Source organism: Synchiropus splendidus, chromosome 4 (assembly GCF_027744825.2).
Source record: "Synchiropus splendidus isolate RoL2022-P1 chromosome 4, RoL_Sspl_1.0, whole genome shotgun sequence".
In the NCBI taxonomy this organism is placed as follows: Eukaryota; Metazoa; Chordata; class Actinopteri; order Syngnathiformes; family Callionymidae; genus Synchiropus; species Synchiropus splendidus.
Genome location: NC_071337.1, coordinates 28,220,316 through 28,243,160, shown reverse-complemented (window position 1 = coordinate 28,243,160; position 22,845 = coordinate 28,220,316). Strand labels below are relative to the sequence as shown.

The following is a 22,845-nucleotide window of genomic DNA, read 5'->3' as shown; positions in this document are numbered from 1 at the left end:
TCCACAGATTTACACTCACTTCAGAGGCTTTAAAGCCCAGCTCAGAAAGGTCAAACTGGTTTAGTCAGTGGTTCTTGGGTTATTTTGAGTTGATAGTCATAAAAGGCGCACGTTTGGCTGATAATGTGGCCCAAATTGGGCCACTAGGAGTGATGGGATTATGACCCACAAGTAATATACACTAAATGACAGACACGGTAAGGCTGCACTAAATTTGATCAAGGGCCTCAAGTGGTCCCTGAGCCTGCCTTTGACACATCTGATCTGACCGGAATAACTGGAGACTACTCCAGCTTCGGCCGCGGTGAAGACACAAATGCATCTACAGTAAACGAGTGCAACACTCAAATGTTTAAATTTTGACAACAAATACAACAGATTCGATTAAATATAGTTGTTTTTTTTTTTAATATATAGGTTTCTTTTTCTCGTAAATCAATGTCACGTGACAGAAGCTGTACGAATCACAGAACGAAACGCCATAGATGCGTCGAAGCATAAACCGGATGTGACGTTTTGCCATAGTTGTAGTCTTTAGGTCGCAGGATTATTTGTCTGACGCCGACTACATGAACCCGGATGTTTTCCTTACGAATATGATGTGATGTAGTATATTGGCGTTAATAATATATTCTTCAGTCTCGTTGGAATGACGTCATCGCGGTGCATGGACGTCCGTGGTGTGTCGCCATCGGCGTCTTAGCTGCTCACAATGTAGACCTCAAGTTTCTTTCGAATTTCAGAACAATTCCACCTAACCTCCTGCAGACGAGAACATGGCTGAATCTTCGCCTCTGTCCGGGGTCAACGTTGTTCTGGTGATGGCCTACGGGAGCTTGGTGAGCGGCTCACGAGCACAGTTTGCTGTCATGACGGCCTGCCTGTTAACACGGGCGTTGTTGTGTTGATTCAGGTGTTTGTGCTGCTGTTTATTTTCGTCAAAAGGCAGATCATGCGTTTTGCCATGAGATCCCGCCGTGGACCACATGCTCCGATTGGACACAACGCACCAAAGGTGAGGTTAATCCAAGTGAGGTTAATCGAGAGAGTGAAGGCGGAGCTCAAACCACGATCGATACGGCCGGTTATTACAAATACATGGGGAACATGTTTCATCCACTCAACAGTTACAATCTGACATGCACGTAACATCAGGACCACATGTAAGGCCATCATTTTTGCCGCTTACTATTGCTGTAGTCGTGGTGGACTCATAGCTTTAATGTTTATTATTACCGGTGTATACATTCAGGACGCTAAAGCTGCAGCTTGCTGTCTGTAAATGTGTGTGAGAGTAGAGAGAAACAGAAAGAGAAGCTGTGCAGGACTCTAGTGGTCATTGTCATGATGTATTGGGACTGAGAAGAATCAAGAGATGAAGATACTGAGGTTGTCATTGGGAGGGATTAGGAAGGACCAGGTCAGAAACGAGTACCTGAGAGAAAACGTGGAGAAGTTTGGATGTATAGTTAGGGAGCCCTGGTGGGTTTGGACACACGGAAAGGCGAGACAGCGTTGCACCACGAATGTTGGAGATTGAAGAAGAGTAGAAGCTCAATGAGGTTCATAAATGAACAAGGATGTGTGGACTGGAGGATGACCACAAGGGTGGATCACTCACAGTGGCAACACTAATGGGAAATATCAAGAGAAGAAGAAGTAAATTGTTAAATATGTAACCCACCCCGCCGTCCATATCTGGAACAAAGGTTCTTAACACAGTCAAATTATGAGCTGTGGAACTGTCTACTGTTGCGACAATGCAGATTAAGTGGTCCATGATGAGCCATCACCGCTCACTTTTTTGATTCATCTTAAAACTTACAGCTGTTTAAATTCAGTCAAAGTGATGCATCATTTCTGTGGTTCATCTCCACATCTCAGCCAGGAGACACTGGGAGTTCAGTCCTGGATCTGTGAGCAAACGCGTCACAGCAGGTTGTGTTTTTAATGACAGGGCTTGAGAGAGCAAATAGACTCCAGGCTGTCCAGGGTCCAGGAGATCCGCTTTGAGCCTCGTCTGCTGTCAGAAGAAGACGACCGACTAAAGCGAACCTCACAACTGAGTGAGTGACTAGCACGCCCAGCCATGTCTGTTTCCAGCACGCTGAATTGAATGACCCTTTTTTTTCAGGTTGCTATAATTACCTCTACAGGATGAAAGCTCTGGACGCCATCCGAGATTCAGGTGAGTCACAGTCTTCCTGAAAAGTCTCACTGATACATCCTCCATGTGCTTTATGAAGTCAGCCTGACATGGCCTTATTCACCGCACCTTCCCCATATCCCTCCCTTGTATCATCATCTCTGACTCTACTAACTTTGACTTTTGAAACCATACTTTGTGGCAGTGACCACGACTGTCCGATAAAGCTTCCCTTTCACTCTTGCTGCTACTTTGCCTCAGTTGTCTCCGCCCGGCCTGCACTCTCTTTTTCACCGTCCTCCTCTCTGTTCATCACTCTGGATGTATAAGCTGCTCAAATATTCCTCCTGTTTCAGGAATTCCTCTCCAGGAGATCAGTCGGAACCCGAGCGCATTCACGGGTCGCAGCTTCAGGAACTGGTTGCTGGAGCTGAGGAACTCTCACTCACTGATCAAGAGCAGCCGCAGTGCTCTGATCGACCGCCTGCTGGAGGGCTACGACAACGCTCGCCACGGCACTGGGGTCAGTCCACAGGTCTTCATTGCAAAGACCACTTTCCTGCAGAGTTCGTACAAATATGGCAGAGTTTTCCCTGCCCTTGTGAGAAACAGATCGCTTGTTGGAGCAGTACTCATGATGATTAGATTTAAATATTAATTAAATTAATATTTATATAATAAATAAAACTAAATAGAAATATGAAGGTACTTGACAACAAATGCATTGTAGTGAACAAATGTGTACTCATTTAAAAAGCAAAACAAAAACTGTGGAAACATATGTAGGTTTTTCTTGGCTTCTGTACCATCTGGAAATGATGCCTGCACCTATGGAAAATAACTTTCATGGTAGTAGAAAAAATATACATTTTCATTTCAGGTGTTTGGGGAAGTCGAGCTACGGGAGTATCAGCAGGCGCTGAACGAACTGGCTGATGTGTGAGTAACTGAGTGTCGGTCTGAACTTGTGAGAGTCGGGATGTGCTGTTGAGCTTCTAGCGGACGTCTCCTGGAGAAATAGACGTAGTGACACAAAGTGGGAGTCCTAGCAGGGAAGATCAGCCTCCGTTTGAGTCATCTATGTTGTTCACCATCAGCTGTCAACGCAAGAAACACACTGGTTTCCTCACCTTAAAGCAAAAAAAAAAAAATCCCCTTTCACATCTTACATTACATAAAGCACATATACCTACATAAAGCTTCATTACTGTGATCGCCCCCTTGTCATGATATCAACGGCGGTGTACTTTAAATTAGGACTGAATTTGTTTTGAGCCAACTGGATGTAGTAAAACCTCTTGCAAGTCAGAAAAGGTCTAAGCTGGATTTTAAAAAGCCTTTACTTTGCGCTCTGAATAGGAGGGAGAAATGTGTGTGACGAAGAAAGCAGATAAAGAGGGTAGAATGAGTTGTCAGCGACTCTTTGAAATGTGTGTAATTTCATATCCTTGTGTCCAGTGTGAAGGCGTACTCCAGCAGCACCAGTCTGGACCAGCATCATCAGTCTGCGGCCAAGGACCTGACCGGCTCTCCGGCACGCGGAGCCCCCTCCACCATCCAGGTCACCTACCTGCCGTCCGCCGGTCAGCGCAGCAAGAGGCCCAAACACTTCCTGGAGCTGAAGAGCTTCAAAGACAACTACAACACATTAGAGAGCACGTTGTGACTTTTCTTTATTTCAGAGTTATATTTATCTATTTATTTGACAAAAGAACAGCCTCATGGTGGAGATGTTTGGCTCTGCTCAGACGATTCAGAGGATCTCGTGAAGCTGTATTCCCGAGACACGTCCTTGGAGTATGTCCTGAAAAAATGTACTTTTTAAAAAAAATTTCCGACTGCTGTTCATGTTTTATCTCTCGCTAAGTGATGGACGTCACAAAAGCTGTGACCAGCTCATTATTCTTTGTAGACTTCAGTGAAAGATGTATTAGTCAATGCACACTTTACACACATCAGCTAAAGCAGACTGGTTGAGTTGTGGACCAGATGCAGATGCAAACTAACACAGAAACACAAAACGTGAGCAATGGATGCAAACTGGGGTAGGAGAGTGAACATTGTTATTTTTGAATCTGAATCTGTTTAGATGGTCAGTATAACTTCTAGGAAAGGAGTCAGAATCCCACTTGAAAATGTAAAGCCAAGGACTTGTAGTGTAGAAAACAAAAATCTTAAATTAACCACTCTGCAACTGTGGTTGCAAAGTTATTCATTTATTAGAATCCTGTGACGACAGTTGTTCCTCACCGGTGTTCTGCTGTGTCCAAACCTGATTGTAAACCTAATTTTCACAAATATTTTTTCATCTTTTATACCTTTGTATGACTGTTCATTTTTCAATCCGAGTAAAAGAAATTTACCGGTGGTTCGCGGTATGTGTGATGTTCCTGTTTGGCCACATGGTGGCAGTACAAGAGGACGCTCATTCAAAAGATGAGAGCATAGTTTCTTTATTGATGTTAAATAAAAGCAACAGAAAACGTCTACAAGTTAACGTTTAAGGTTATGACGGAGAATTCAAGTTATGAGTCAGTGTAACAGTTGTGTGACATCATCATGGTTGCTATAACTCACTGTATGAGCAAAGTTGCCATCCGCACCTGTGTGTCGGAAGTTCTCACCTGCAGCAGAGGAGCAGCTCCTATTCACAACTATCTCTTAGACAAACTCTAGAACTGGTTAAATAACATTCTTTACACACCTATTTACATCAAACTTAATACACTTGCCGGCCACTTCATCAGGTTTGATCATGATAGCACTGATTTGACTGTCTAGATTCTTTCACTGCATCACACGGCGACCCAAGGCTAACCACCTTTCAAACCTGCACTGGAGCTGAGACTTGACTTTATGCTGTTCAGCATTAAATGTAATCCAGCTGGTCGGCAGTTCATCCCCGCGTTCCGAGAAGGAACCTCCAGACGGCTCCTTCACTGTGAGTCCAAACAGGTGACGTGACGTGAGGTGACGTGACCTTTCACTCTTCTCCGGTCCAAATGTTGAGAATGTGAGAGGTGTGGTGTCCAGAGGTGAGTTTGAAGTCAAGTTCTTTGAGGGTAGTGGTAGTCTTGTCCTTTTTGCCAGGCATCAACAGTAAATATTCACCTGAACTGCAGTTTGGTGGCTCTGCTTTTGGATTTCGCTGTCAGCCACTCAGGAAAATGAGGGGGTTGTCTGCATCAGGGCTATCATGGAGGCGCACGTGTGCTGAAGCAGCAGCAGCAGCAGCACCTAAGATGTGGCAGGGAGGGTCAGTGCTGGCGCTTTAGGACTTGATCTCGATGACCTTAATGAAGGGAAGAGACTTGCTGCTGTGTGTAGTGGGCATGAGCTGCTTGCTGCGTAGGCGAGGAAGTCAAAATCAATTTTCAGATGGATCCAAGAGCTCTTTATCAAACAGAAAATTCACCTGTAAATGACTTGTGGCTTCTTCTCCGTGGACGTCAGTGGGGGCGGCTCCTGCTCTGACAGGAAGTAGTCCATGTGGTCGTGCATCTCACGGTTCTGCAAACAAGAATCACGAGTTCCTCCAGTGCACTCAACAAAACAGCTGGTCAGACGGAACTGATAATGAGTGAATCAGCATCCAGCGACTGATGGTCAAGCTCAGAAGCAAAAAAAGTTTTGGGGGTTCCAGGGTAGATTCGGTTGCTAAATAGAAGGTCCAGTCTGGAGATGAGCAGAGCATGCAGAAGAGCATCTGCTGAACCAAGTCACAGAGAATGAGTAATCCTGAATTACAATGCGGACCATGATAAGCGCTTCAGTTGTTTCAGTGTGTTTTGGGAATCACACCTAACATAGGTATATCGCTCAATGTCGACACACAATACAAGCAGAGGTGTGGGGCTGACCTCGGCCTCCAGGAAGGACATCTTCTCCTCCAGATCCCGGATGAACCGCTCCCTCTCCTGAATGACGGTGCGAGAGTTCTGCAGCTGTTGAGAACACAAACGGCTCAGTTTCCAGCAGCAGTAGCATCTTTTATTCATCATGAGTGACTGGTGTTCCTCCGAACTCACTTCCCCAAGATCGATTGCACATTATGTCAGAAGCGCATGGCTTCACTAATGGCTTCCTGTGTGGCTGAATCAAGATGAGGTCATTACCTGTTCAATCATGTGGCGAACTTTCCTCTGCTGACTCTTCAACATGTCGTCGAGGTGATGGAGCTTTTCTTTCAGCACAGCCACTTCCTTCTCCAGCTCTTCACATCTGTGGAAGCAGCGAACGACGTCGTTTATCAAAGCAAATGAAGATCTTTAACATCAAAACTTTTTTATTGATAACTAAAAACTATGTAAAACTTAACTGTAGGTGAGCTTTGCTGAATAACTGAACAAATAGCTACAAAATTATTATTGTCCGAGACATTTATGATCTTGAACGAAAACATTACAAGGGGGTTGGACCTATTGTGACAATAAAGTGTCTTATCGTGAGATGAATTAGGAGTCAATGGTCACTGCCAGAAAAGCTTATTCCATAAAACAAGTTAAAAATGGAAAAAATATAGGATTGAGAGGTTAAGAAGTAAAATGTTACTAAATATACACAAAATAACCTAGTACACAATTGTATTTAGTGAAAACGGTCAGAGGTGGAGGGACCAGGTAGACATGAACCACCTCCACTCTCACCTCTCTGTCGACGGCTCCTCCTCCCTCTCGGCCCTCAGCTGCAAGAGTTCTGCCTCTCCTGCGGCTACTTTCTCTTTCAGAAGTCCACTCTCAAGCTCCAGACTTCCCAGTAGCCTCTGCAGCTCCTCCACCTGGTGACTCTTCTCCTCCGACTGCTCCTCAGTGTGTCTCAGTCGCTTCGATTGCTCTGCAATTCGCACTTTGTAGTTGTTGTTCTCCACCTGCAGGAGAAGCATGGTCAGAGTTTATTCCACACTTTAAAACAGACCTGGGCAAAGTGCGGCCCGGGGGCCAAATGCGGCCCTTTGACTGTATTTATGTGGCCCTCCTGGAGTCGGAGCAAAACTATAAAACTGACATTGTTGTTGTCTCTGACATTTTGTCTTATGGATTGTTTTTTGTTTATTATGATGTAACTGAAACATAACCTTCTTGTTTAATTATTTTTTCTAAATCTTCTCTCGTGGCTATTTTAGGAGCATTTCTTGTCAGTAAGTAAATTTTGAAATGTATGAGCCACATTGACAATCTTTAAATGGAATGTGGTTTAAATTAAATAAAACACAACAAACCAACAGTTTCTATGCATTTTTACAGTGTAGATTCATAATCACACATGATTTTTATTTTCAATTTTCTCTTGTCCTCCTCTCTTTGTGTTTGACGGCCCTTCTCAACGGTCACAATATATAACCCGGCCCCTTGGGAAATTTAATTGCCCACCTCTGCTTTAAAATCAAGTATGGTGACAGATCATCCTGCATACCCGGGGCTATTACAAATATTTACAACTCCCACTGTGTCTCAGGGAAATTAAAAACTAAACTTGGTAATAAAATACACAGACACCAACAGTTGACAGGGGGTGAAAGTGGTGTATTTCTACATTACAACTGCTAAAATGAGGAAAGTCAACCACCAGGATTGCACTACAACAACAACAGAAAAACTTCGGTGCAAATAATTTACATACCATTAAGGAGCAAACTAACCAGTTCTGTGTCTCTCAGATCTGTTTCTTATGGTCCGTTTACAACTGCTTTCACACTCAATGTGTTGCCTGTCCTTATTTTGACATTAAAATTGGAGTCCTGGAGCACGTCTGCTCCCTCACATCAAAGCCACAAACGTAGAGTGTGAACTGAACTCTAAAATCTTTCGCAGAGGCTGAACACCACACTGAGGTGGTTCCAGAAATATTTCAAAGTTCCCAACGTCCTCACATGACCTGAATGAGATGTGATGAGGCTGCAGGGCGAAACACAAACCTGAAGCCTTTCCACCTCCTCCTGGTGCCGCTTCTCCATTTCCTTTAACTGTGCGTACAAACGTTTGGTGGCTTGCCTGAGGGTGGCGCTCTCCTCATCATTCTCCACCTGAGTGACACAGAATTTTAGATTTGAAGCTGCATCAGAAAAGCTCAAAGACATATAGTGGGGAGACACTCAGTCCAGCCAGTTCACATTCTAATCTGCTGAAGTGGGTTAAAGTAAACAGATCCTTGTTTACCTACATACACACATAATGCTAACACAATGGGGACACAACAGAGCTAGCGCATGAATGAGTTTCTTCTGTTCTGAGCCTGTGAATGACTCATGCGACAGTAACCCGACCAGATGTTGTCAAAGAGAGGACATATAGAGCCGCCACAACTCTTTTGAAAAGGACTACTCCCAGAAGTGCACCATCATCCACCAACATTCCAGATGATGAAGGAGATTATAAGTATCAAAACACATGTGTGTGAAAGCCAAAATACATTCAGAACTGAACTATTGCCTTTAGTAATTGCAATCCAGATAATATCCACCTTAAACACTTTGCAAAAGATAAGCATTTACTCACATGAGAATCTTGATCGACGTGCAGTGCGTTGCCGTTGGTGACAGCAGGGTGGATGTTGTGCATGCTCACATGGTAACCATTGGCTGGGTACTGAACAAAAGATTTCAAAACTGATTTCTGGGGCGATCGAAGCAATAACGCTTTTACCTTTTTGTTGTTGATGCTCTGTTTAGCTGCCATCTGCTCCCTCAGCGTCTTCAGACAGTACCTCACCTGATGAGACATGACTCACCTCAGAAACATGCACAACATCACACCACGGTGAGGCACACACTGACCTCCTGGATCTGAGACACCTCATCTGTCAACATCCTGACGCTCTGTGCTGCCTCAGGACGATTCTCGAGGAAAACCTTTGGCGTAACCAAAACCCATTAGTCGCTTGAAAAGAAGAATTACTCTCTGCAGAACACAAAAATACTACCAGCCAGAAAATGTTTCAGACAAAGAGGATGTAATGCCAAGATCCTTGAACACGGGCTCCAAGGCATGAAGCTTCATGAAGCCTCATTTTCCAAACTCAGTAGGTGGCGCTCTCGGTTTGAAGGGGAGGCAAAATTAGTATAGACACTGAACATCATTGTTCAAAGTCGGAAGTCACAGTGAGTGCCATCTAGTGAGCTTGGAAAATGAGGATTCATGAAGCTTCATCAGCCACCACTAGTTTCTACATTGTACGGCATGTCTTGGTTGGATCAAACTGTGCCATGTCTTGAAGATGATGTAACAAAATTGAGAAATTAAAATACCACCACGCATGACACAGATTTTTTGCAAGTAGTCTGCCCTCATGTCTCGCTACAGAAATGACAGACATCGCTCCTTTACACTGCTGCAATCCACAGATACTTGCTGTTTATGAGAAGCCTCACTTGGCGCACTAAAACTCTTGACTGAAGCTGGACTTACGCAAGTAGCCGCAGCTTTCACAAAACCTTCCATCAGCGTTGGTGAACACAAAGACCAGTCCTTGTTGCACGTCAAAGTTGGCAACAGTGTTTGTGTGCAAAACAAAATAATCAGATTCTGTTCGGCCTGACATGCAACTGCTGTGGCATTGCAATATTTCACACGTCAGGACAAAACAAAATGTTGTTTGTGAACTAAAAAATAAACAAGAAAATGTCTCCCCACAGATCCAGATGTCTTGGACACGATAACCCAAAACATATTCACTGGTTAAAACTCTTGTGGCCTCAACATCGTACACACAGAGATGGCACTTTGCAACAATAAATACATTTTCCATGATTCAATGCACTGATCACATTTAGACCAACAAACATTCACACAATTAGAAACTTTTGGAGACGACAATTGCAGCAAACACACAACAGCTGTGATGAGGGTTTTGTGTGTGTACGTGTGTAGATGAAACAATACAAGTGAATATCAGCGAGGAGGTTCATGACGTCTCACCTTGATCACTTTAGCTTTGTCGTCCGTTGGTGTGATGAGTGCTTCGTCCGGATCTTGTGTTTTCTGTGGCAGGACCACAGCAATGCTGCTCTCCTGCTTCACAACAGTCGTTGAAATATATACAGAAAATTTTAGAAAAGTCTTACGGGCAAGTGGTACCTTGTGGTTCCAGTCGGATCCGTCCGATTGACTCTGACTCTCCAAAGTGAGTCTCTGCAGCTCAGGTCTGTGCTGTGGAGACAGAAGAGAGGGGGTGGATGTCTGCAGACACTTGCGTAGACAAACAAGAGTGAGCCACAGAAGTTCAGAATAGAAGAGAAAAAAGGCGGAGCATATGGAAACTTTTAACCACAGAACCTCCCATTACTGAAGTGTTCCACAATGAGGACCTCGGTGCTTAGCAACCCAGCGTGAAAGGACATTTCCAGCATTCCCTGTGGTCGCACACTTCTCTAAAGTCATGAGGGAAATCAAAACTGGCCGCAGTGTGAGTATGAGTCATATTTGTCGCCACGGTAACCAAGAAAGATTTGTCCTGTGGTGTCACTGTGACCAATACACAGAATCTTCTTTACATTTCTGAGTGAGGGCTCAAAGCTACTAGTCACAGAACTATGTGCAGAAAAAAATGTCCTTCATGTACCAGCAGAACTCATTTGTATTTTTCGAATGACTAACACAAAATTCAACTCACATAGTCCACCGCCCAACAGCATCGTGACAAGAAAACAAAAGCAATGTAGGCACCGTAGGTATCTTTGCTGCTTTAGAGCTATTGTTACTGCTTTGTTTTGTTATTTACTAATAAAAATGAATACTACAAGTCACACAAACAATATTGAATGTTCTTGACATGAGTTGAGGCAAACAAATGCAAACAATATTTCAAATATTTGGTGTAGTTAGGTAATTATTGTCATCCATTCATCATTACATAAGACGGAAGGTGTGTGCGAAACACTTGAAAGTGTATAAATAGAGCATTCCATTTTTGTCAATAGCCTCCTGAACTTCTACACGTAATGGCTTTTAACAAAAGCTTCTGATGTGAACTCGCTGCTGCTAAGAGTGGGTGTGTCGCTGGGTAGCTTAAGTCGCCTTTTCTTCTCTGACAGCTAAGAAAACACTTTTGATCCAGTGAAAAGCCAGAAACATCTCTGTTGAAGTTCTAGTTGGAGTGTTATGTAACTCTGGAGATATTGTCATCAGCTGTGCCGCAACTGAAATAATACTTAATCCCGACCCACCTTTGAGTGGTTTTGTTCTGCGGCGTTCTACTGTGTGGTCTCTCACTGAGACTGTCAAAGTTCAAAAGGGTTATTCACTTGACGTAATGATGCCACCGCTCAAGGCTCAATTGGCTTGTGAAGGTACAGGAGAACAAAATGTTTGTGAGCTCTAATTATTCTACACATAGTTCGCAAAACCAGTCAACGTACTTAACCAACCGCAGGCCTCATCCGAACCGCCATATGCAATTCTGAGCTTGTGAGGAAAGTTACTCCAGCTTTAAGAAGGGGAGCTGGTCAGCCAGCCCTCCATCCTCCTGTGCTTCATTTGAAACTTTCTTCTTCGTCCACCAGAGGTAAACCATCTGGTTCAAGTGTCAAAGATGGTCAGGCAAAACGTCTGCATCACAATAAACAGTTTTATTTATGTATTTTGACAAAAGAACTTGTTGAACATTTGTATTTCATGTTTCAGATATGACATATGGCTGAACATCTCATACTGTCATCAAAACTGCCTCACAGACCTCACCCCTTCGAAAAGGCCTGTAGCCTTGTAAACAACATCTCATGACTCTGCCAGCCTGAGAAATCAGTCGTGACACCACATAACATATTTGAACTGCAAACAAGACTTGTATCTCGCAGGCATGATAAAGACAGAGTGACACATTTTCTGCACGCCACCAACTGCTACAAACTCTTAATTAGAACTCTTTCTTACAAGACGAGACAAGCGCGTTTATGAATATGAAACATTCCCACAGACGTGGCGAAAAACAAGTTTATGACAGTGTCTGATAGTGATGAGGATGCCGACGATCTGGGTCACGACTGAGAGAACAAGGTCACCTGCACAAGCCGAGGAAAGGCTGCTTGAGTCAGTAGCTGACATCCACCTCACCTGCTCTTCAAGGTCAGACAAGGTCAGCGAAACATCGTCATATTCACAAGGGATGTGTCAAGGTTGAGGAATGTGACATGGAGTCCTTCTTCACCAGTTTGTTGCTGATGACTTCAGGAAGCTGACTAGTAGACAGTTTGTCATCGAAAAATAACTCAAATGATAGGTAGGGAATGAAATGGTTCTTGGACCCCTTAGATAGGCAAGTCTGCTACTCCAAAAGCAAATTCATTTCACTTCATCATTTCTATACACTGAAGCCCGCGGCTATACACTCTAGCTTCACTGTCAGAACTGTGAAAGACCAGAAGACTCAGGATGGAAAGCATTCTTTTAGTTTCCCTAGAACCGGAATGTGATGGCAACTTGTGAATTTATGAGCTTTGCCCCTGAATCATGATGCAACATGATACAATCTTGAGTATGATTGTATGACTTTAAAAAGCATGGAAGAAAACGTCTTTTTCACACACTTGGAACCCTGTGGCTTAAACATCGCTGCAGCTAGCATATGGATTTTTTACAGGGAAACATTCTTCCTGCTGTCAACATGCATCAGACCAATGAGTAACTTCAGATGGAGCTCCACACAGCAGCTGAGACCAGGCAGAGTTGTGAAAGTGCCGTCCAGGAATACACACAGTCGAAAGCAGTTCAATGTAAATAAAACGCTTGTGATTTCATTGGTCTGATGTGACCAGTCTAATTACATTGGCAACGTGATGCACTTCATATATCATTGAGGGCTAATGTTAAAACAACACAAAACAATTCCGAGAATGTGAGCAGGTTACTTCACACAGGCGACACACCAAGATAAACTTGCTTGGTTGGAGCTGCCATGATCTGGCAACAGTTTCCATCTGACGTCAGCAACAGTTGGCTGCTTTGACTCTCAAATGGTTTTAAGGTTGAGTGGCATCTGCGTGAGCCAGGGTGAAGAATGGAAACCATTTAAAATTGAGATCAGAGCAGGAAAATGCTGGAGGGCTTGTCTCCTGCAGTCACACATGGAGACACGCCCATCTGGACTTGTAAACACAATGTTCCGCACTTCGTCGCACGCAACTCTCTGGTTGGAATTGGGAACACTCATTTTCATGCCTTCGCTGACACACAAAATATTTGTGACATTTTAGCTGTTACAGAATGTGCCAAATGCAGACGCATCACTGCAGTATACCATCATGAATGTTCTAGTTCATGTGTGCTCTTGTCGTAGAGTTCACTAACACAGGAGGTTGACCCAGAAAAATCTCATGCAAAACTTAAAAGAGTTCAATGAATAACAAGTGAAAGCTCAGCTGCTGGTTTTGATGTCTTCACACAATTGCTAATGTGGCTGGGAGCTACAACAAAATCCCACGTAGACTCTGCTCCGACATGTAAATTCTCTTTTATCTCATCTAACAGAGATGACTGGCATCTCTGATGTTCTTCCAGGATTTATGTTACCCTGAAATTTGAGGCTTGGCTGTGAACCACACTGACGCAAGGCACATCCACGTTCGTGTTTAGACCAGCACAACTAAAACGTGTGGTTCATTTTGTAAACAGACAACAGGCACAGACCTGTCGACTCAGCAAACAGAAGCAACTCCTCTTGAACCATAACATAATCTTGCGATTATGAATGAATTTCAGCAGCAAATGTTCAAAAACTGGCGACACACACGGTCTCGTGTGTTTTTGAGATATAACAAAACACACGAATGACATGTGGGGCAAAGTCATCCCGAAAAACCAACGGCACTGAGACTAGAAGATAACAAACGGCAAGTTCTGCAGTTAGTCGAAACTCTTTTATTGCTTAAATAGAGGAGAGCTCATTCCTGAAGTTGTGGGTCTGAATTTCTATCGTGCACTTATGAATTAATGTAATGTGAAATATGTGAGGCAGTAGAAAGCATCTATGTATTTGCTCAGACCGTTCTAAACCGATCTAAATCGATCAAATGATCACAGTAGTCGTGTGATGACTGGAGTCTGCTCACAGTTGCGAGAAAAGTATGTTATTTATTTTCATGTTTTGGAAAAAAAAAACTAGGTTTTGTAACCTTTTGAGACACAACTAAGTAAAACAATTTCTTTTTAGAAATAATTTCTTTAAACGCAGAGAATCATTTTCATGTCTCAATATCCAAAATAATCATTAGTGCAGTCTGCAGGTCGGCTAGTAGTCTGCTCTCGGATGCCTCCGATTGCAAAGCGGCTACGTAAATAGCAGGAGGTTCAGTTCCACACTTGGCTAACCACTTCAATGATTTCAAAGAGTGATTTAGGATCAATCGACGAATAAAGCTGCAGCAGCACGCAACATGTTCAATGGCTGCTCCTGATGCTGACATGCAGGCGCAGCACTAATGGACGTCCAAGTTAACAGTCTGTTCCTTCGAGCTGGGACTAGTGTTCAATTAGAGCAGCACGATAAGATCTGCAGACAAACTAAAAGGCCAAAGATCCAAACCTGACCAGAACCAAAAGCAGCCTCGGGCCTAGTCTCTGCGTTTCGTTCCTGACAATGCTGAGAGTGAAAATAATCCCAACTATTTACATCACACTGACACCATGACCAGTGTGTTCAACCAAACCAAACAATTCAAGGGTCACGGAAAACACTAGTTTTCATGAGCTCTAACAGCTAAAATGACTGAGGATGATGGGTGACACAATTAGATATAGATGAATATTAAGGTTGCAATGTTAGTGTAAACATTCTCATTGGGGGGTTGGTATTACATAAGATGGGGGAACATATAAACCATGCAAAAGAATACTATATTAATTACAGATAATAATCAGTACAGTACATTCAAACAAGTTTGAATCAAAAAGTCACTGTGTGTTATGAGAGTGTTTCTTCTCCATCATTATGGCTAAGAAAACATGAAGAAAAAATACCGGTGTTTACATTTCAATAATTTATTTTACTTCAAATATTTGTTTTCACAGCCGTGGGCTGTTTGAAAGAAATATAACACTTGCTTGTGGGCAGTATTATACAGTAAAAGAACTGAATGTTTATCCGTGCTCATTTTCAGGTTACTGAAATAAAAAAAAAAATCTTATTCTTTCTCCCCTTTATTTCCCTGCAAATGTTATAAGTCATTTTTTTATAACGTGTTTTTGTTTTTCAGAGGTAAATTCCCGTTGAGTCTACGGTGTGTCCTTGACATAATCCTGTACTGACTTGTGATGTCTGTACTTATCTCTGGACTAATATCAGGTAATATAAGGTTTTTGTATCAGATAATTCTCTTTGAATTTATCTGATAATGAATTGATTTAAAGTTATTTTGTTTTTTCATTTCCTTTGTCAGTGATTATTTCAGTGTGCAATGGTCTCAGTGTGGTTCCAGCGTATGGTTGGTAGAAGTCCCCTCTTCTTCTCTGCTCCTCTTCGTCAGGAGTTAGATTAAACAGTCTTTGGAGATGATCGCAGTTGCAGTCCATTTCTGACTCTGAACATGACCAGCAGTGTTTGTCTCTCGACTAGCTCACGTCCTTATACTGCACATTATTTGGAGAGCCATTTTGTAGTAGAAGCTGTGGCCTTTTAGTTACTTTGATATATGTAACCCCACCCTTGACTGCGTCGAGCAAGTGTTTTAGTACAGTACAGTAGTGTTCTCAGTGATTCACACACATAAAATTGGCATTTGTTCATAATACTTAACTGTCTTGCCACTTCTGTTCTGCTGTTTGTTATGTTCCATTTCCCTGGCAGATGTGTTCATAGCTCCGTGTGAACTTTGTTATAAAGCATAAAGGCAACATTCTGTCTTCTGTGATTCTATTCTTGCTTATATCAATACATATTATTGTCGTTGCAGTCAATAAGACTGCAGAGGAATTTGTTACAGAGGCCAGGTGACAACAGCAAGACAGCACCAGAAAACAATTACATAGTAATAAATAATGAGGCAAAGAGAAGAAGAGAGAAGTAGACCACTAGGTCATGCTTGAACCGCTTCAAGAAGTTATGAAACAATAAAACATTCAAAAAGATTTGGAGCCCATTCTTAAAAAATATGTGATACGTTTTTTATTTATTTATTTTTGCTATTGTTTTGAATGAAATCCTGTTCAAAGTTCTTATTATGCTTGGAAAAAAGCAATGCCATCTATGGGTAGTATTGTAAAGTATTCTTTCTGCCTGTATACTCATACTGTATATGCTCCCCCACCCCACAGGACATGTGACACGTATCATATTATTTCAATAAAATACAGATATAAAATTTGGATAAAAAAGAAGTCAAGTAACAAAAAAACATTTAGTAACACGATTAAAAAAAGAATGTGAAAAAGATAAAAATAACCTGACAGTTCAAAGTGAGTGGACGTCTATAAACGTGAGTGGCTGCACCGAGAATGTCCCGGCAATGAGGCGCAGCTGTCCCCAGACTTCAGGTTCTTCTCTTCCCCTGACTTACAAAAGCAACTGCTCCCAGGATCCCAAGTGAAATGGTCAACGTCTAAGTGTTGTGTCGACAACATGACCAGAGAACGGACTGTTGCCCCTCAGACAGATAAGATGGCAGACATGGCACTTGTGATAACAGATGAGAGACCCCTCAGTCGTTCATTGTGGGTGAGATTTGTGAGTTCCTGTTAGCTCTAGCTGTCAGTTAAATCTGGTCAACTATAAGCATAGATGAGACGGAGAGAGTTTGCATGAGAAATATAATAATGGTTTGAGGAGAACAGGGTTTGTTTTCTAAACAAGGGTGCGAAGCCTCTTCTCATCAGGAAACAGAGCACTTTTCAGGATTGTTAAAAGTCATGGGGACAGTTGGTGACAGGTCCACGCATCTGAGATACATATTAAACCATAAATACTGGAAGAAATGTGATGCAGTCAAAGAAAAATCCTCCCATCAGCAACTCCCTGATCGATGGCTAGAGATCAATACCTTTTAAGGAGCCAGGCTCTCCACGCCTCAGTTTACCAGCTAGTAGAGTAATGACATCACTGATGTAATACTTTGTCCAGTGCTACAGTGACAGGAGAAGAGAAGGCCAGTACAATTCAAAGAGTCACACTTGGATCACTAGTGGCACATAGATGAGTGTTAAAATTCCGACGCCAAGTCTGTGTGTTCACAGCTCCGTACGAACATCATCCATCAGCGGGTTAAGCAGACACTTACATTCTGACGGGATAATGGCGAGGAGACTCTAAACATCACTGACTCACACACTAAACATAGACGGTAATTCAATATGAATGAAGACAACAACAACACATGAGAAGGATGGGTAAAAAGACTGATCTTCTAAAAAGGTCTGTACCTGAGCACACAGGCTGACTCCTTCCCGGCACTGCGATCCAGACTAACAGTGTGGGAAGCCTCGTGCTTCTCTCCTTACATGGCGGGGCGAGGCTCCGTCAGCAGCCCAGCCCAGCTCTCTACTGACTGAGTCCTCACAGACACACACTCCTCAGCCTCCTCCGCTCTCGCACACACTTCCGACCTCTGGTTGAGTGGGACACTGATTTGATTGTTTGGCGATAAAACTGGGGACACCTCCTGCAGATGGGGTCACATTCTTAATAGATGAGTCAGCAAATTATTGTTCACACTTGCGACAAAATGCGACTACTCCCTCGTCCGTTTGTCACTGTGTTACCTAACAAATGAATCACTTGATGGCTCAAATATTCTTTAATAAATTCACTTCAGTTGACATCAGAGCAAACACACTTTCATTTCTCAAGTTTGTTCACCATGTTTACTTTTTGGGTGTTTTATTTTGCTATTTTAATAACAAATATGAAATATGGTAATTATTCCCTAATCTGTATGTGAGAGAGCCTGTAGCATCCTTGTGTTTCTATGTACCACAAGGCAGTTTTGGAACATGAACTACACATCATAACCTTCTGTGGGTTTCGATCTAAAACACTTTAGTCAGAACTCCCCTTGAAAATCACCACTTCTCCAGTGTTCTGGTCGCATGAGCAGCATTTAGAGTGAAGTGTTTCCAGGCCAAAGTCTCCTGAGTCCTTGTCCCACTTGGACCGAGGAGCAGTCCAGGAGACACCACTAATGGCTTCTCTTGAAGCGGAGGAGAGTCTTTGAGTCTCTCCCAGGTGACTGAGCTCTATCCATGGGCCCCACTCAGGCATGGCCCAAAAGTACAGCGCACTTTTGTGGGACGCCCCACCTACAAGAGGGATCCTAAAGATCTGAGGCTGTGGGGACCTTGGTGGCTGACCCTAGGGAATATATATTGGGACATGAGACATTGAGCTCTCGTCTCTGGGAACACACAGTTACAACAAAGAATAATCAGGTTCCAGTGCCTGTGTCGCCAGCACAAACAGCAAACCTGTTAGCAACAGTAGATGAGTAGCAGAGATGACAGGGTGAGGAAACAGACCTCCTTTGGTGCCATCATTTTGGATCTCCCACTTGGTGGCCTGACACTATAGAATGGTTTCAATCCAGCCGCACATAACATTTTATTTTTCTCCTACGAAATAATGCTGCAGCCGTACTGGGCAGACCATTCACAGAGCCACGACTCGGGCGCTGTACAGATGAGTCACATGTAGCAGCCACTACATCATCGCTTCAGCCGGACCAGGCTCACAGGGAATCCGATCCTCAGAACAGGAGCAACCGCAGGATACGCTTCTTGGAACTGGCAGAGAAGATTCTGTCAATTTTTCCTGTCACTGATTTACAAAAGCAAAGGCTCAGCTGAGATAAATCAGTGACCAGCAGATAAAGTTCAGAATGAGAAATGGATTTTCTGCCAGAGACACTGGACAGTAGCAGCCCAGCGAGGAATGTGGCGAGTTGCATAAGAGATTAATGAGTCTTTATATAACAGACCCAGTCACAGTAGAGAAGAGAAGACAAAGCTGAACACCAAATGACCCCATTTAACTATGTTGCACCCACTTACCACCCAATTATTGCAATTGTACGCAGAAACAGTATCATGTGTTGTTCCCAGGCAACGCCCTCCAGATTACACTGGAATAGGTAACAGGTGATAGTATGTGACTCACGCCGCTGTTTTAACTAGAGGTCAACATATGAGAGTCAAAGGCAGGTAACTTGTGGTCTGGTGTCCTGGTGAAACAAAATGTAGCACAGGGGTCAGGAACCTATGACTTGTGAGCCACATGTGGCTGTGCTGGTGTGGTAGTCAAGACCACAACAACCGAGACCAAGAATTATTGAGACTGGAGAGCACTACGACCTAATACAAGACAGTATTGCCAATTATGACAGTTTTCTCTGTTGATCTAGACACATTATCCATCGAGTTCTGCTACAAACAATAGATGACTTTCAGTAGCATGTGAGGTGCCATTACTCTCAACAACAAGCACAGTTACAGTGAAGGTCCATGTATTCCGACCTCTTCTTGCAAATTCGCTTCTGTTCCTGGAGTGCCAAGGTGCTCATCTGACTGGCTGTGGAGGCGGAGCTATTCAAGTGAACAAGTGTTGTGATTGGTTGAGTGGACTACAGAGCATCATGGGAATTGTTACGGTTCAAGTCAGTATAACTGAGTTCACTGTTGAGAGCGATGGGACCATGCTATGCTGTGTGACGCTGTAACGGCTGAACTTGATGGTCGAGCTGAACTGTCACTAGAGAAATTGTAACTTGGGTGGGTTCCCACTGACTAGAAAAATGTTCCTCTAGTGCTGTTGTAACTGTTATTACTTAATTAAAATTATAAAAAATCAATCCAGCATCTTATTATAAGACTGTTGGTCTTCCGTCTCCATATAGCTGTATTCAGTATTAAAAAAAAAATATGGCTCTTGCGGAATTACACTTTAAAATATGCAGGGTTTTTGGCTCTCAGTCAAAAAGGTTCCAGATTGCTGCTTTAGCGCCTCCATGCTTGGTGGGGGTCTGCACTCTCTGAGTGCTTGCTAGTTTATTACTTCAGCGAAAACAGTCCGAATTCCAACATACAATAGTTCTGGTGCAAAAGGATATATAATGTAGCGTCAAATCTGGTCAAGCAGCTAGTTACAACACTACATCGCAAATGTCACAACAGAAATCAAGGAGAACAATGAACTTGGTTAAGAGCAATATAGGGTCTTTACACCTTAAGACTAATTCTGGATTTCTACATTTGTCCCATGACACTTCAACTCAAAGCACATTCATTTCTTTTTCCCATGGTTCTGAATACATTGCTTTTTTGTTACACAAATGTAACCTTTCATCTCTGACTTGACTAAAACATAACATTCAAAACAAAAATGTATTTTATGATGCTCCAAATGTTTCCTACTGGTTGCTTCTAGCTCAAATTATACTGTGGAAAATAAACAGTTTCAACCGTTTATGACGCATCCTCATCTCTAGCTCCCGCTCTGCTGAGACTAAATGCCAAGCCCTGTTTACAGCACATGTGTTTTGACCATACACAGTAGCAAACCGACTGTGATCCTCTGTTTGTCCGCGACTGTTACATCACACCACCCTGTTCAGTAAGCATGGGGTCTCCCATTATGGAGGACTGACGCTCATCAAGTGCATAAACAAGAGGAAGCATGAGGATGTATGGTGTCTTCCGTGCATGGTGTTGGCCGCAAGCACACATGATTTATGATAGATATACTTGGAGTCAAAGCATGTAGTGATACACCAGGAGGGTTTGTTTTGAGGGGGACAATAACAGTCCTAACAGAAGGCCACAGATATTAAACCAGAAGACATTGGTCGTGTATCTTTTATAGTTACATTTACAGCACCTGTTCTGCAGTAGACAAGAACAAGTCGAGTATTTTACGTATTTTGAAAATGTATTTTTCTGTTTTTTTATCAACAGTTCTTGTACCTCAATGAATATATCGAAGTATATATTGTACTTTCTGAGATGTTTCTCATCATTTTTTGTTCTGTGCGATTGGATCAAGCAAAGTTGACCTTGAATATTCATTTTTCCACAAAATTATTCATTTGCAGGAAATTGCAATGATCCTATCTATGGCAAATTTATCCATTCTACATGACACTCTTGCGACACCCCCTATGCTGGAAAAAGTCCCAGGGTGGGAAACCTAATATTACTTCTATATAATATCATTAATTGTTGACTAGTAATTGGTGTCAGTTTACTGAATTTGAAAAGTACTGAATCATTCCTCACTTTAGTTTCATTGTGATGACGGACTCAATCTTCAGCCATTGTTGGAACGTCTCTATTCATGGGAGTTTGAAAACAGATTACTGTGTTATTGTCCTTGAAGCAACTTGAGATCAATGATGTCGATGGCCAAGTGCATTGATGAGCTGTGTCATGCTGAGACACTGACTGGAATACATCATAACATGATGAACTCACCAGCAATTTGTCGGATGACTATGGATGACCTCCCGCACCTGTCCAAATTTTAGTGCTACACCCTCAAATTCTGCGTTATTTGGGTGCTCCATCGTCACAAAATCTGGAGCCAATCCCATGATACCCTCTAACAGTGGCTCTGACACGCTCAACCTGCAGATAAATTCTTCAACAAAAACAGGTGCTATTTTATTAGACCATATTTGGTTCCCTGGGAAAACATCTCGGCACGCTTACACTTTTGGGTTTCCTCCCATAGCTGCTCCACACAGATCATTTACAACCAACCTTTGTCAGCTAAAATCCCCCCAACTAAAGTGCGCAAAACAAAACGATAAATGCCATAGATGCTGAACAGTTTGGAGGCGCAGGAACTACTCACGCGAGTGTTGTGGTCGCCATGTTCTCTCCTCGGTGCTCCACAACTCATCTTCAAAGAAAATAGACAAATGAGTTAGTGCTTTTTTGCCGTCTGGGTGAAGCTCCACTTCCAACAATGACCAGAATTGGAAGGATGGATAAGAGAGACGCGCTTCGATCCGCCTGCTTCGCGTGTCAGCCGCCCGCGGGTACCGTACCTTCAACTCCGCACACCTTTACCGCGCAGCCTCACAACTCTCTCCGGCCCAACATGAATGACTGTATTTCAGAACAAACGTGTCTCCACCTGGGCAGCTGCGTCTCTGACCTCTGACCGCTCCGGCAGGTACCAGCGCGCCTTCTTCTCTCCGGTCACGTGCTTCAACGTCCTCCACAGCGCTTCCATTGATCTGTCATTGGGCTTTGTTATTTCAAGTAGTGTTCTCCATCCTCACCGTGGCGCTGGCTGAGAGACGAGTCAGCTGTTCTGGGTCAGACCTGCAAAGAGGATTGAGTCTTGTTTGATAACACCTTCACTCTGGTCTCCCCATGTGACCTTTAGTGGAGATCGTTTGACACTTTCTGTATGTGTCTGTATGTGATGTATCTGACCTGAAATTTTGAAAGTGGGTCACAGCTTCAACCAGTTTTGAATCAAGGCAGGAGCTTCTGTGACTACATCCTGTTCTCCAGTCTGGGCTTGCTCAAGGGGTGCGGCGGGCGCACTCTCAACCAGCAACCATCCTGAGTCCTAGATTTTATCATTTAAACTAATACACTGTCTGTAGATTCAACATGGAATGGCGTCCTTTGTTTTAGCTTCACACAGCAGCTTAAAGAGGCTTTAATCGTCCTAAAGAGAATTTCAATGTAAATAAGTTTTACTTAAAAATATATCTATTTTAAATATGCATATTTTAAGGGAAACCATGTACATTACATATTCTAATTTATTTCCTT

At 43.0% G+C, this 22,845-nt stretch overlaps 2 protein-coding genes across 6 annotated transcripts; one reads left to right on the top strand and one right to left on the bottom strand.

Annotated features, from left to right (window-relative positions):
- Window positions 1–496: 496 nt before the first annotated feature.
- On the top strand, window positions 497–4,627 carry LOC128757270 (protein C1orf43-like). The gene is made up of 7 exons (XM_053862431.1): window positions 497–839; window positions 914–1,015; window positions 1,958–2,066; window positions 2,135–2,188; window positions 2,503–2,669; window positions 3,027–3,085; window positions 3,605–4,627. Exons 1-7 carry the CDS (start codon window positions 777–779, stop codon window positions 3,810–3,812), a joined length of 762 nt encoding a protein of 253 aa, XP_053718406.1. The 5' UTR covers window positions 497–776; the 3' UTR covers window positions 3,813–4,627.
- On the bottom strand, window positions 4,584–22,375 carry tuft1b (tuftelin 1b). Of its 5 annotated transcripts, none has more exons than XM_053862426.1 (13): window positions 22,193–22,375; window positions 21,908–21,955; window positions 10,219–10,290; window positions 10,060–10,155; window positions 8,919–8,993; window positions 8,788–8,853; window positions 8,641–8,730; window positions 8,061–8,168; window positions 6,793–7,013; window positions 6,262–6,367; window positions 6,007–6,090; window positions 5,562–5,656; window positions 4,584–5,490 (listed from the first exon to the last, which is right to left on the bottom strand). In XM_053862426.1, the coding sequence occupies exons 1-13, from the start codon at window positions 22,289–22,291 to the stop codon at window positions 5,418–5,420; spliced, it is 1,233 nt and encodes a 410-aa protein (XP_053718401.1). In that variant the 5' UTR covers window positions 22,292–22,375; the 3' UTR covers window positions 4,584–5,417. The 5 variants fall into 5 exon arrangements, with proteins under 5 accessions (XP_053718401.1, XP_053718402.1, XP_053718403.1 ...); XM_053862427.1 differs by having other exon boundaries at window positions 10,060–10,152; window positions 22,193–22,374; XM_053862428.1 differs by having other exon boundaries at window positions 22,214–22,359.
- Window positions 22,376–22,845: the final 470 nt, after the last annotated feature.